Source organism: Xenopus laevis, chromosome 9_10S (assembly GCF_017654675.1).
Source record: "Xenopus laevis strain J_2021 chromosome 9_10S, Xenopus_laevis_v10.1, whole genome shotgun sequence".
Lineage (NCBI taxonomy): Eukaryota > Metazoa > Chordata > Amphibia > Anura > Pipidae > Xenopus > Xenopus laevis.
The window spans coordinates 69,392,656-69,408,070 of record NC_054388.1 but is presented as its reverse complement, the minus strand read 5'-3'; the positions used below and the strand labels follow the sequence as shown (position 1 = coordinate 69,408,070).

Below are 15,415 nucleotides of genomic sequence, written 5' to 3'. Positions count from 1 at the left end.
ATGCATATTTAATTAAACGAGAGCAGAATTTCTTAATCACCTACCTTCTTTATGTCATCATCAGAGGCCTTTTTGAAATCAGTTTCAAATGGACTTGCTAGTTCATTAAACAAACCAACTTCTTCACAATTCTTTAAAAAACGAGTTGGTGTTGGTGTTTGATCTAAGTGACAAAAAATTAGCAGAACAAATGATGCGAAATAATTGTTTGCATGCTTTTTTTCGATTCTGACCCTTCCTAAACTGCCATGTATGTCCATAACAACCAAACAGAACCACAGGACCATTAAAAGATGGCTAATAAAATGTATGTAAATATTTAAATAAATTATTAAAATAATGAAATCATTTTTAAAAGGCAGACATTTCTTGACAACTCAGAGGCATGTTTAGAAAAAAACTGTGACAAAACTTGTGCAACTTTTTTTCTTGAATGCTATCTTATTTAAGATAAAACATGCAACAGAATATTTCCTTGTGCATTTTTCTCATAAACAAACAGCTAGAATCACATTGTCCATTCATTTTCAATGAGGTTAAAAAAAGTGAATGTTTTAATAAACTAGGAAAATAAGTATATAATTAAAGCTGTGAGAGGCAATTCCCATTGACTCCTATTAAACCTAGCCAGCTTGTACTTGGTAAGTTTTTTCTGGTGACTTTTTCTGGTTTTATTTTTTAATAACTCGTGACTATTCAATGTTCCAAAGAATATGCTGGATTATATTCATACGCGTTTTTTTGCTGCGGTTTTTCTTGAATTGTGAAAATGACCTAAAACCTTACTTTTGATAAATCAGCCCCTCAGTGTCATTGCAGAGAAAGTCAACTATTAAAAAAAATATTACTATATATCGCATTGATGCAATTCCATATATTATGTTATAGTAATGCTGTTGTAAATAACAGAAACCCCCTTGTTCCCATGTTCCAATATTCAAGATAATTCATTCCATACCTTAATACTTTTCATAACAAGAAGCTATCAAATTCTCTATTCCAGCTCATGGAATTTCTAAAAATACTGGCCAGCTTTCTTATTCAATGTTTAAAGATTGTTATGTAATTAAACCTGGGAAGTGAAGACAACAACCAGATGTGTGCACTTCTGTTTACACCAATACACAGATGGCCAAGCAACATTAATCTAACAATATTTAAAAACAAAATGAAAAAACAAGAGCTATGGTGTACATGTAGCAAAGAAATTACATTTAAATTGATATTATTTGCTTTATCATAATTTTTAAATCACCAGACAGAATCCATTGCAAAGTTATAAATGTTGATGATATCTATGAAAATGCATATTTAGATTAAATCAGGGAACACATTTAGGGAAAGAAGACATTCTAGAGTAAAAAGTAGTTTCAAAAGCAGTGTCTTTTTTTTCAGAAAGGTTTTGTAGAAGCTAGAGGGTGTCAAACAGGAAGGTCAAAATTATTATTAAAAAATTAAACGTGATAATATTTAGAGGGGGCAGACAGAAGAAGCCGAATAGCTATTTTTTTATCACTACAGAAAACTACGTTTTTGTAACTTTATCAATCTTATTTTCTTTGCAAATATACTCAGCACTTGATATCAATGGCTTCTTTTCATGTTCACTAACCTGCAACTATTACACTGTCATTCCGAGCAGGTCCAAACTTTAATGTCATCTCATGTTTATGCTTATGTACAGCCAAATGGTCCTCATTAGTAAAACGCTGTGGGTAAAAATACAATTATTATGAACATTTAAAAAAAAAAATTTTAAAGATTTTTCAACTGGTCAGTATTAGCATTTTCCAAGTATATATACTAATGTAAGAACAAATCTTTCTTTTTTAAGATCATATGGGGGAAAGTAATATGTTTAGTTAGCGCAAAAACATTTGAGAACATTAGTGGCCATGTTTGAGCCATTTTTGACTGATTAAAGACCTCAATGACTTCCTCACAATGTTTGAGACCAAATTGGCTTTGCGCATTCACAGTGTATGTAATAAAATTTCACAATCACAAATTATTTTTTGCAACAAAATGTTTAGCGAAACTCCAGGGCACGTGTTAAAAGTCTGCAACGCGCAATTAATATTCACAATGCAATAAAAGCCTAATAAGGAATATTACATTGTCACAGGCGAATTTGTATTAGCAAAGTTTTGCTCCTCTTCGAATTTTATTACATTTCCCCCATACAGCCTTATACTGTAGCACTGCCTGTATTAACTATAAATTGGTGTTTGGGAGACATAGAAAATCATTATTGAAGAATACACAGAAATACCATCTTAAGGAAAACACCTTAGATTAATTGCAAAATTTATACAACAAAAGCATAGTTATGTTCTGTGTGAATTAATTTACAACTACACTACACTAGAATTTTGGAAACAGAGAAATATGATGAGTATATAAATACCTGGCCACATCCAGGGGCAGTGCATACAAAAGGTTTGTCATCACTCATATTCCCCAGGTCCTTGTTTTACCTATAAGTACAGAAAGCATGTTTAATAAATAAACTGATAAAGTGCTACATTTCCTAACAAAGGAATTGTCTCCATCTAATTTACCTCATTGCTTCTGTTTTCTCTATTGAATATCAAACTCTTTTTCATTTTAGTTCCAGTTATTATCTCAGTATACTACGGTAATATTTCCTTTCTTCTCTATACATCTTTATTATTGCCTACTCCAATTCACTGTTCTAAATCTTGAGAACCCTTTAGGCTCAATGCCTACCCTCCTCTGAGAAAAAGATGTAACAAAGTTTCTAAATTGGTGCTTAGAATAAAAAAAAATATTAATAAATAAAAATGTTTTAAAGTCTTTATATCCCATTTAATGAAGGCTCCATGGTCTTGTTTAATGTGTTCAATGCAGGGCGGGTTAAATATCTTCCTTTTAGGACCAAACACAAACAATGCTTTGCAGGCATTCCTGCTGTTTGATTATAGTGTAATGTCGGCAAGTCTGCATTGCACAATAATTTCCCTTTGTTAGAACATCTGCAGTCTAATTCCCAATGGGCGGGGGGGGGGATTAGTGTGTCTTGTGGGTTTACCATCACTACACTGTAACCAAACAGCAGGAGGACCAATACTGTATAGTGTATCCATCTGTTGCTTTAAGGACGTTGTTTAAACCTCTAAGCCCTAAATTCAAACACTATTTCTGAAACTGCACATACAACACCAGGATTTATTTGGAATTCTGTTGGATCTACAATGGAGCTTTGGGTCCTGTAAGAGCTGCGGTGCAAGAAACTATAAATCAAAAAACTCAAGACAAAGCTAAATCATAAGTTACATGCAGCTTTCTACAAGGCTTATACACCTTTAAGCATAACAAAAATAGTTCAAATAAATGTATTTCCACTGGTAATATAGGAATGCACAAATATACACTTCCTACCACTTCATTAAACTGTTTCTGAAACAGACTTCACACCTTTACTGTTTGCAAGGCTTGATATTATACAAAATTAACATATAAACTGGATCTTAATAAGCAGAGTTTTTGTCTTATTGGAGTAAGTCTGATGAAAAGACCATATTACTTGAAGAAAGATCCAGATACTTGTTTCAGCAAAGCAAGTAATTAGCCTGGTGCTGCCACCAACATACACCAGAACGTAAGCAACTGGTACATTGGGGTATACTGGGGTCCATTGTCTCTAAGATCTCTTGCCTTAGGAGCTCAGAAATTGAGTCATTGATGGGCATTTGATCTAAAATGACTTTGACTTTCTCAATCAGTGATGAGTATTGTAACTTAGAGCAACAGTAAAGTTACAAGTTATAATACAAAACAACTAAATGAAGCTTAATAAAGTAAAAAATATTTTCTGCTCTAAGTCTCATTATTCATTTAATGAATAAACAGTAGAACCCTCATTTTATGTTTTTCCAGGGGACCAGGAAAAAATTGTGTAAAATTCGAGAAAATTTAAAATCAGGGAAATTTGTTGCAACTTTTTCTTCAAGAACTGAAAGGAGATAAGCACATAAATCAGTTTTACTTTGAAATATTTACTGGTTAAGAACAAGGGTTAAACATTGCAGCATTAATTTTACATTTTGGGGGGTATGTGCAAGACCTCTTGTACAACCTAAAACAATAAGCGATCTGTGTATGACTTTATGATGTGCAGACTTATTGGAATTGACTAGTTACAGGAAAAACCATGGAAAATATCCATCTGGTTAGTATGTTAAACCTCTTTATTTCACTAATACTAACATTTACAGGGGACAAACAGCAATTTTTGGGAACAACATTATTATGTATAATCCAGGAAAACATTACTTAAAATCAGGGAAATGCACCCATTGAGATGCATTATAATTTGGTGGGACCACATAAAAAATGTAAAATGTGGGGAACTTAAAGGAACAGTAATACCAAAAGATTAAAGTATTTTAAAGAAATGACAATATAATGCACTGCTGCCCTCCACCACTAAATATGGTGCTATAGAAAAACAACTACAGTTTATAAAAACAAGCTGCTGTGAAGCCATGGGGGCAGCCATAAATAATAACACATACTGTAAGTTCTGAAGAATCCCATTGTATACTACAGAGCTTATCTGTTGAGTATCCTGTTTTTTCTCCTTTATCAGCTTCGAAGCTTCTTTATGGCTATGAAGCAACAAAGGAGTGGCTCCTAAAGCCTGGAGAACAGCTAAAGCAATACTTTTATCCGTTTACAAAATGTGCAAAATGGAGGATTAAAGCAACTACAGATAAATAGTAGACCAAGATGGAAAAGTTAATATTGCAGATATTTCAGCAAGGTTTTCCATACCGGTTGTGGAATGGAAACAACCTTGGCTAGAAGGACAGGAGAGGACAGTGTTGAGGTTAATGGTAAAAGCTCAAAGGAATAACAGTTAACTGTAAAGTTGTATTCCTCAGGGATTGTGCCAAGTCTTTTTCTATTTCATATACAGGCTATATTGTATTAATAAATTATTACATTTGGAAATCAGCATACTGTACAAGGATATGGGATCTTACAAATTCCACTTCTGTAGGCAGGATTGACACATTATCCTTAGAATTAAAAAAACTGCAATAATTTTTTTTTTTGTTGTAGAGCTCTCAGGCTTAAGAATTTTAAAGGAGAACTAAAGCCTAACTAAAGAAGTAGGCTAGAAATGTACATTATGTTTTGGGCTTCAGCCCAAGGCAACCCGATCTCCTTTGCAGGGAAGATCTGTGCCGCTAAAGATGCCCCTGTAGCCCCATCTTCTATTAAGATGATTCACTGCACATGCTCTGTGTCAATTACTGAGCTTAGGGACTGAGTCAAAATAGAACATAAATGTCACAATATAATGCTGATAAGTGATTAATACAGATAATTACTAAATTGTGGCACATAAACCAGTGCGACTAGCATCACAATTTAATAATCAGCGTTGTAGCATCAGCTTATATTACAGACCAACCTAATTTTCATTTTTTTCTCAACAGCTGCTCAGAGCCCACTGAGCATGTGAGTGTCGCAGACACTTTCCAAGATGGTGACCCCCTGTGGCAAGATTGAAGTCCTGGATCATTGCTGCTATTGAGAAGATGAAAGTTTAGGCTGGTGCTATACTGTAAGTTCATTATATTAAATATGGCATTTTAGGGTTACTTCATCTTTTAGGGTTCTTACAAACTGGTGTTTTTTTTGCAAGTTTTTGAGTATGTCAAATGCATGTTTCATTTACATGCATCTGGTTGCTAAGGCTTAATTACCCTAACAACCAGGTATCAGTTTGGCATTCAGAATAAAAAAATAAAGTACAGAGCCTAAAGAGTAATATAAACATTAAAAACAAAGATTGGGATAAAAATGAAGTCTTAGAGTTAATCTATTATCTGGTTGCAGAGCTCAGAGATGGCATTTTGTGCAGGCCAAGAAGAGGCAGAAAAATAATAAAAATTGCTTAAAATAGGCCACCTAAAACAAAAGTTTAATCAATGGTAAACTTTTCCATTAAATGCAGCAACTGTGATGCAGCCATCCTGACTGTCCCATGTAGCTGGTTAGGGTCACAAGATTGGATGTGGATGTAAAGAGGAGTCATAGCTATGTGAAAGACCTTGGCAATTGATAGATTAAGCATTTCCCTCTCTTTCGATTCACAGATGCATTTTTTTAACAAGAACCAGAAATCAGGTACCTAGCAATTTTTAATGTAGATGCTAAAAGTGACAGCTGTTACTTTAACACCTTTAGTTCCTTAGAGGCAATAGAAATGTGTGAAATTAGCTGTATTTATACTTAAGTCTCAGCTCTCATTAATGTTAGAGACAGAAAGCAGATGATGATGGCTGTGGCCACTAAACTGTTGCAAATTCGCCAGTTGCTATAAAATGGACCCCAAAGCACAACAACCTTAAAATAGTTTGAACCCTGTGTAGGCCCACTGTATGTACAAAAGAATGGGTTTCCAAATCAAGTCATTAAGTCAGATCAGTATGTGTATGAGTAATGCTGTCCAATCTGTCTCTACTATCATGTGAACAAGGAAATCTGCACTGCTGGAGAAATCTGCTACAAAATCTATGTAAGATCCCTTCTGTTACTTTTAGGGGCACATTTACAAAGCTCGAGTGAAGGATTCGAATTAAAAAAACTTCGAATTTCGAAGTGTTTTTTGGGCTACTTCGACCATCGAATGGGCTAGTTCGACCTTCGACTACGAATCGAACGATTCGAACTAAAAATCGTTCGACTATTCGACCATTCGATAATCGAAGTACTGTCTCTTTAAGAAAAACTTCGACCCCCTAGTTCGGCAGCTAAAAGCTACCGAACTCAATGTTAGCCTATGGGGAAGGTCCCCATAGGCTTGCCTGTGATTTTTTGATCGAAGGATATTCCTTCGATCGTTGTATTAAAATCCTTCGAATCGTTCGATTTGAAGGATTTAATCGTTCGATCGAACGAATAATCCTTCGATCGTTCGATCGTAGGATTAGCGCTAAATCGTTCGACTTCGATATTCAAAGTCGAACGATTTTAGTTCCTAGTCAAATATCGAGGGTTAATTAACCCTCGATATTCGACCCTTAGTAAATCTGCCCCTTAGTCTTTTACTGGAGGTGAAAAACATATAATTGCCTCTTATAAATGCAAACACCCATGTAACCATCAATGCTTTTGGGGGCGGGGTGTCAAAATGAAACAGCTAACGCAGTTTTTCACAAACAAATTTAACAAGAGCTCTCTAGAATCATGATGATTAAAGGAACAGTAAAACAAACAAAAAAAAGTTCTTTTAAAGTAATGATAATATAATGTACTGTTGTGCTGCTCTAGTAAATCTGGTGTGTTTGCCTCAGAAACTCTACAATAGTTTATATAAACAAGCTCCTGTGTGGCCATAAAGGCTATAGAACCATTGAAGGCTAAGAGTAGATAAGCTCGGCACTATACAATGGGATTTCTCAGGACTTATTTGTCAACTGTGTATGCTGTGCTTGAATGACTACCCTCATAGTTACACATCAGCTTGTTTATAAAAACTTTGGTAGTGTTTTTGAGGCAAACACACGAGTTGTACCAGTGCAAGGCAACAGTACATTATATTGTCATTCCTTAAAAACATTTTAATTTTTTGGTGTTCACATTCCTTTAACTGACTGAATATTTGCACAACCCTACTTATTACCTGTTACGTTTCTATGGTTTTATAAGGGCACAAAACCATTTGTACTGGTATATTTAAAAACAAAATAAATCCATAGTAACCCAAGTCTGATACTAGCGGCAAACACTTCATAACTTCCTGGGGTACAGACAACAAAGGCTTCTGTTGGGACATCCCTTAAAGGAATTGTTTAGTATAAAACTAAAACTGGATAAACAGATAGGCTGGGCAAAATATATATGTTTTAATATAGTTAGTTAGCCAAAAATGTAATGTATAAAGGCTGGAGTGACTGGATGTCTAACATAATAGTCAGAACACTACTTCCTGCTTTTCAGCTCTCTTGGTTTCCACCGATTGGTTACTAGGCAGTAACCAATCATAATCTTTTGATCTGACTTTTGATCTGATCAAACAAAATTTTATGCAGTTTAGCCATACATAAAATTCACAGAAATTTTGTTATAACCACTTTGAAAGAAGCAAGTGAAATTTCTCTCTTTTCTTTAAATACCTTTCCTCCATACTGTGAAACCTTACAACAGTGGTTCACAGACTGTAGAGCTCAGCTTTTCTAGGGGACTGAAGCAGTGGTGGGGGAGGCTTAGTTTAAAGGTCAGCTAGGGTAAGAATTATCACTTAGTGGTAAATTTACTAAGCTGCAAAAATTTGCCAGTGATGGTTTCGCAGCCATCGCAACACTTCGCCAGGCGAAAATTCACTGACAACGCTAATTTACTAAAATGCAAAGTTGTGTGCAGGGCGCCAAACACTGGCAAATTTTCACTAGCATTACTTCGGCAATCAAAACGAAGATGCGCTAGATAGTGGAGTAAATAACAGGGTTGGACCAAACAGTGCAGACTGTTAAAACTCCTTCTAAATTCACAGCTGGACTGTAAGGGTGGGCAAAGACCCATATAAGCCTCCCAGGAATCTAGAGTAGTGTGAAGATCTCAATGACTAAAGTTCAAGCTACACAAAATTGCAGATGCATGAGGCCCAAACATAGGCATGTCATGTACAACTGGAGGCCCTAAATATTCTGGAAGTGCAACACACACCACTGCTAGAAAACTTTGGCTAGTATGGTTTTTATATAGGTTTGAGCTTTCCTGAACTGTTTTTGTTGTATAGCTTCCCAGTCAGTGGTGGGGTTTTTATTAGGGATTACTGGGTGCAGGGCTTTCTATGTAGGACAGAAAAGGCATTTGACTTGTGCAGGTCCAGAATAAGATGCATGATGGGCATTTTAAATAAACACAGATGCCCAAATAGCCCCTGACAGGCAAAATAAATAGCGACTGTCTATGGCTTCTTACAGCAGCCCTACTGTCATTTGCCAGAATGCACAGATTAGCAGTTTGAGCCTTGCTTTTTTGCCCACAACCTCCCATGCCCCTCCAAGCAAAGAGCCCTTTACACTGTGGAACTCTTGGTTATTTTTTCAGTGACTACATCAATCCGATCTGTAGTTCTCCAACAATTGTTCAACAGGCAGACTCTTTAGATGCTGAAAGTTGTAGTTATAACTACTTAGACTTTGCTACAGCATTTGACACAGTACAACACACACAGAAGGTTACTTGAAAAATTAAAAAATACTGACACAGAATATATTTGTACTTGGATAGAGAACTGGCTCAGCATAAATTACAAAAAGTAGTGGTAAATGGAACATTTTCTAATTGGACAAGTGTTGTTATTGGAGAACCTCATGGATCTGTCCTTGGTCCTTTGCTTTTTCATTTGTTTATTAATGACCTTGAGATGAGCGTTGAACGAACGATTTTTATTTTTGCTGCTGATACTAAATTGTGGAAAGCTAGAAGTTCCATGCAGGATGCTTAAGTGATTCCACTAGATTGGAAAAAGGGATAGAAGATTTAAAGTATGACAGTAGACAGTCAAAGTTGGTGTTGTTTTCTCTGGAGAAGGCGCTTGTGAGGGGACATGACTACTCAAGATATGCATATTAGAGGACATAATAGACAAATAGAGAATATTTTTCCTCATAAAAAAGGTCAAAGAAAGAAAGGCCACCTCTATACACTAGAGCAAGGGTCCCCAAACTTTATATTTAACCCGTGAGCCACATTCAAATGTAAATAAAAGTTGGAGAATGACAGTTTGTGGGTGTCAAACAGGGGTTGTGATAGGCTATTTGGTAGCCCCTATGTGGACGTGCAGCCTACAGGAGACTGTTTGCCAGGCCACTTGTTTTTTAAGCAAATAAGCTTGCCTTTAAGCTAGCAATTTAAAAATAAGCACCTGCTTTGAGGCCACTGGGAGCAACATCCAATGGGTCAGTAAGCAATTTGTTGCTCACGAGCAAGTGGTTGGGTCTACTGGTCTAGAGGAACAGAATTTTCATTTGAAGCCGCTTAGGAGGTTCTTCATAGTGAGCATAGTAAGGTTGTAGAATGCCCTGCTGGTTGATGTTGTGATGGCAATTTTTCTATAGTCATTTAAGGGAGAAGGAAAGCTATGGAGGCATTTTATTGCCAATAGATTAGTGCAAGATAGAATGCTATATTTATTCTGTACAATGTTTTACCATACCTGAGTAAAAAGCTCTAGAAGATCTCTCTCTGTGTTTAGGATAGCAGCTGCAGTATTAGCTTGCTGTGACATCACTTCCTGCCTGAGTCTCTGAGTACTGCTGGTAGGACATAACTGATTTTTTATATATTCCACCCCCAGGGGACTTTGTTCTTCTTTTTCCACCATTACCTGGGGTGGGAATGGGATGGGGGCTTGTGTTTAAGCCTTTGTAGAATGTCTCAGCAGACATATTTAGGTCTTTAGTTTAAGTCTGTATGGAATGGACACAGAGTGACTCTTTCATCTTTAGTAAGGACAATAAACATGAACAGAAACAAAAAAGGAGAATACAAATGCCAAGGTATAGCAGACATGCTTAAATACTACACGCAACAAGGTAATATATATATATATATATATATATATATATATATATATATGTATATATGAAGACATGAATTAGAGGGAAGAACAACACGCGTGCGGAGGGAGCGCAGTAATATGGGCACTGATGCGAGAGCTCTGGTCCAGAGGAGGATGCTGCTGCCTTGGTAACCAGACATTATGGCAGCCTGAGGAAAGGCTCGCTGGTTTAGCAGCTTCTACTGACAAAGACCTCACCTCCTTTCTACCCGGCCACTGGACTCGGTAGTCGTTAGGCGGCTTCCCTTGTTAGTCTATCAGCACCGGCTGTACCCCAATATCCATTCAGAGTCCGACCTACGGCGGCGCCATGTTACAGTGCACAGGCAAGCAGAGCGGTCACTGCCATAACAAGCCTTGGCATTCTGCTCGCCTTTAACACTCCTAAACCCAGTCCTTCCGTGGCAACCAGTGCCGCAGAGCTGCCAGCGTTACAAGCTTCCAGTGTTTACAAACTTACCCTCTAGAAGGGCTGTACCTCGCTCAGGGCCAAATCCCACCAGCTTTTGTCAGGTATCGCGATATCTCTATTGACAGACAGACGGTTGTGGGGGGTGGTTCTGCTGGTATCTGCGGCTCTTGCTGGGGAGGGGAAAAGGGCGGCACATGGAGCCGCAAGAAACTGGATGACGTAATCGAATCAAGTGCTGGTACCAAGAGTAAAGATGGTGATATAGGTGCGTCTGCTGCGGTGAGGCGGAGCTTGTTCCGGAAGTCTTTAGCACCTATATCGTGTCTTGTTTACGTTGTACTGACAGCCTTGATAAGCCCAGCTGGCAAGCTGTTATGTTTCGTTCGGTTCGTGGTTAGTAAGGGCTACAGTCTGTGCAGAAAACCTTTTCGCCAGATCTCTGTGGACTTTTGGACTAGAGCTCAAACTGCGTTGCTGTGGTGGATGGCTCTGTAAAATGATTTCCTATTGTTATGGCTGTTGTTGACCATAATGTGTGAACTTTATAATTTATAATTTGGAATGCTGCAAGCAACATGGAATAACATATACAGTGAAAACTCGATTTGAAGTACACTAATTTTAAGTTTTCCAGCGTTTTACATTTTTTATTTGTGGTCCCACCAATATATAATGCTTTTCAGTGGGTGCATTTCCCTGATTTCAAGTAATGTTTTCCCGGATTTTACATCAAAATGTTGTCCTGATGTTCCCAAAAACGGCTTTTTTTCCTTATAACAATGTTATTATTTGTGAAATAAGGAGATTTAAAATACTAACCAGATGTATATTTTGCCATGGTTCTGCCTGTAAAAGGTCTATTCCAATTAGTCTGCCCCTTATACAGCCCTGCACCAATCTTACTGCTTTAGGTTGTGGATGTGACTGACAGAGAGGCCTTGCACATGCCCCTATAGTGTAACATTAACACTCACACTTGTGCCAATCATAGAAGAGGTGTCTGGAGAGAAAATTATTTTAAGTAATTTCCCCCATGCAGGCACCTCATTTCTAAAGCTGCCACCATAGGCAAAGACTCTTAGGTGCCAATATGGTTCTAATCTCAGATGAACTACAAATCTGCTGTATTGCTCTGTTTTCCCTTCACCCAGGCCCGGACTGAGAATTAAAATAGTCCCTGGCATTTCAGGTACACAGAGGCCCAAACAGCCCCCTAAATACTTACTTTCTATGGCACCTTATAGCAGCCCCTCTGGCATTTGCCAGAACCCACAGATTGCCAGTCCAGGCCTGCCTTCACCTAATGGTTCACTCCTTCCTTTGTCTTCCATAGTCAAACATAAAATACTGTCACTGGCCTAAAGCTCCTTTAAATATTGCTTCCCAGGACAAAAAGTGCAGGTATTATTTTAGGTGCAATAATAATTCCTTCAACAATGTAAATAAAAATGAGTAATTGAGCATGACATTTTGTTGCTAGAACTCTGTAAAGAAGTTTATTTTTTCTGCAGTTTCTGAACCCATGCAATTTTATTTTTCTTTTCACAGCATTCAACTGCATGCCTGCTGGCTTCTCATTTAGCTTAGTAAGCTTTTACCTACCTGAAATGTATCCCTGGGTTTATACAGATTGTCACCAGATAAATGAGTCCTGTGAGTTGTTTTGCAATTAGAAACGTGATCCCTGATATTTGGGTGACTTGCACCATGTACTGCACATCACCCAAAGCCATTCTACACCATTAAATGTACCTAAAGTCAGAAATTAGTATGTGCCCCTGCAAAAGCGCTGAAACCTTTTTGCCTTAGTCTTGCACCGTGTGGAGTACTATCACAGTAATTATTTTTTTATGTTTGCCTTGAAGAAACCTTTGGGGTCTGAAAGTAGTGTACTTTGTTCAGTAGTCTAACTGCAAATTAGTAGGGCCCTGAGCAAAGATTTGATGCTGTGTGACCTCTACTTTGTACCAGAATGTATTCGTATCACTTTAAAATGTTTCTTGCCATTAAGAAGCTACCCTTTTAACACCAAGGGGCTGATTTATCAAGTTTTTTTTGCATTAAAACTCATAAATTTCAACTTGAACTCAGATAAAAACTTACCATCTATAAAAGCTTGCAAATTCATGTAGAAGTCAACATGAAGGTGCAGATTTATCAGTGTGAGTTCAGATTTTAATACAGAAAAACTCACCCATGTTCTATTCATTCCTGAGATTTTTGGAAGCATATTTATCAAAGGGCGAGTTACAATTTTCATCCATTGATAAATATCCTTCTAAAAATCCCATAGAAATGAATAGAATGTGGGCGAGTTATTTTTTTGAAATCTGAACTGCCATTTTGATAAATATGGCCAAACTTGTCCTTAATAAAATGTAAGGATTTTTTTTTTGGTTGGAGTTTTTCTAATTTGTTTTGGGGTTTGTAGAATATAAATTTGATGCATTCAGGTTTTTTTTCCCCACTGCATTATTAGATTCTAATTTTTAACCAAATAAGAAAATATTGGAGTTAAGCAACATTGAGTTTATTCAAAAAAAAAAAAAAAAACAATTCAAATAAATAGCCCTTCCTGACGCTTTGACAGGGAGTTTTCTTTAGTTCTTCACAGCCCAGAGCATGCACCCATACTTCTTATTTGTTGATGGGATTGTTGCTGGATGCAAGAGAGGATTTGTTAGGCCCCATTCCTTGTGTATTCACTTGCCAAATTTACACCTTGGGCGCCAGTGCTCCTCAGAATAAAATAGACTGAGCACAAATTTCTAAAGCAGTGCTTACCTGTAGTTCCTGGGGACCCTTGATAAAAACTTTAGCCAGTACACTAACATTTTCAAAGTGTAGTATATTGTCAATGTGCAAATCTTAAAGTCTACACACTTGTCTATCGCTTGGAAACTACAGGTGAGATTTTAATAAAAGTAAAGTAATAAGATATGGCTAACCCGAATAAATTAAGCTTTTCTTGTCCTAACACTTCCATCTGGCTTCAAACAACTTAAAAATCAAAAACACAATTGAAAACCAACCTTGACTGTGAGCCACAATCAAATGTAAAGAGAGTTTGGGAGCAACACAAACATGAAAAATCCCTTGGGGTACCAAATAAGGGATGGGATTGGCCATTTGGTAGCCCCTATGTGGACTGGCAGCCTACTTGGCAATATACTTGGTTTTTATGAAATCAAAACTTCTTCGAGCCCAGAATTCAAAAACAAGCACATGCCTTGAAGCCATTGAGAGCAACATACAAGGGGTTGGTGAGCAACAGGTTTCTCACAAGCTACTTACTGGTTGGGGATTACAGCTCTACATCATACAAATGTAAACCCTTTTAAAAGCTTAATACAAATATTTGCACAGCAGTAGCATGTATGGGGCAGCTTTATCAAAATGTGAACGGAACTCTCCACAGTAAAACTCACTTTCTATTTATTCCTATAGGATTTTTAGAACCTTTTTCACCAATGGAGTTCAACATTTTGATAGATACTATTCTAAAAACCCCATAGGAATTAATAGAAAGTTTCTGTGATGAGTTCTATTAACATTTCGATAAATCTGGCCCAATGTGCAGCACTAAGTCACAATATTTTTTTTTTATTTATTAAGCATGTACCCAAGTAGGTTGTGGTCCTTTATTTACATACTTAGCAGGTTTCTTCTTAACAAAACTGAAGTAATGCTGAAACCCAAACTACTACCACCCCATTATGATTAAAACAGGTCTATGTCTGCAGCAGAGAAGGGAAATGAATATTCCCTCTATTGAAGTGGAGCAAGAGACAAACTTTAGTTAAAACCATTCCCTAGTAAAAGTTCCACTTGATGAAATGTGTCAACTTGATGACTGCAAATATGCCAGAGCCTTATGCCTGTATATGGGAAAGCATGAACAGCAAAACAAAGCTTAAGGGGTGGTTCACCTAAGTTTTAGTATGTTATAGAATGGTCAGTTAGAAGCAGCTTTTTAAATTGAATTCTTAGTTTGAATCATTCACTTTTTTTTTTCAAATAGTGGTCACCCATCAAAAAAAAAAAAAAATTCCAATTATGGCTACAAATGTATTATTGCTACTTTCTCTATTCGTCTTGGTCAAGTCAATGCATGGTTTCTAGAGTAATTTGGACCCTAGTGACCAGATACTGAAATTGCAAACTGGAGAGCTACTAAATAACAAAAAACAAAATGAAAAACTGCAAATTGTCTCAGAATATCCTCTACATTATATTAAAAATTGAGAACATGGACAAGTTTTCTGTGATGCATTCTCACATTGATAACTTGCCCCCCCCCATACATTTCACGTAGCAGGACATTTCAAAAAGGGCTTCTTTGAATTATGCAACTTCCGATGGATTAGTTGTGAAGTCACAAAACAGTACAAACTTTG

The 15,415-nt window shown here is 36.9% G+C and overlaps 1 protein-coding gene across 2 annotated transcripts in view; it reads right to left on the bottom strand.

Moving 5' to 3' along the window:
• The window catches only part of LOC108703012 (cyclic AMP-dependent transcription factor ATF-2), a 48,402-nt gene extending 36,745 nt beyond the window's left edge, over positions 1 to 11,657 (bottom strand). The window contains exons 1-4 of one of the 2 annotated variants that reach the window (XM_018238889.2): positions 11,067 to 11,657; positions 2,408 to 2,477; positions 1,613 to 1,709; positions 45 to 163 (exon numbers count right to left, since the gene is read on the bottom strand). In XM_018238889.2, the coding sequence (XP_018094378.1) occupies positions 45 to 163; positions 1,613 to 1,709; positions 2,408 to 2,455 (264 nt within the window). In that variant the 5' untranslated portion in view covers positions 2,456 to 2,477; positions 11,067 to 11,657. The other variant, XM_018238890.2, reaches the window with a different exon arrangement.
• Positions 11,658 to 15,415: the final 3,758 nt, after the last annotated feature.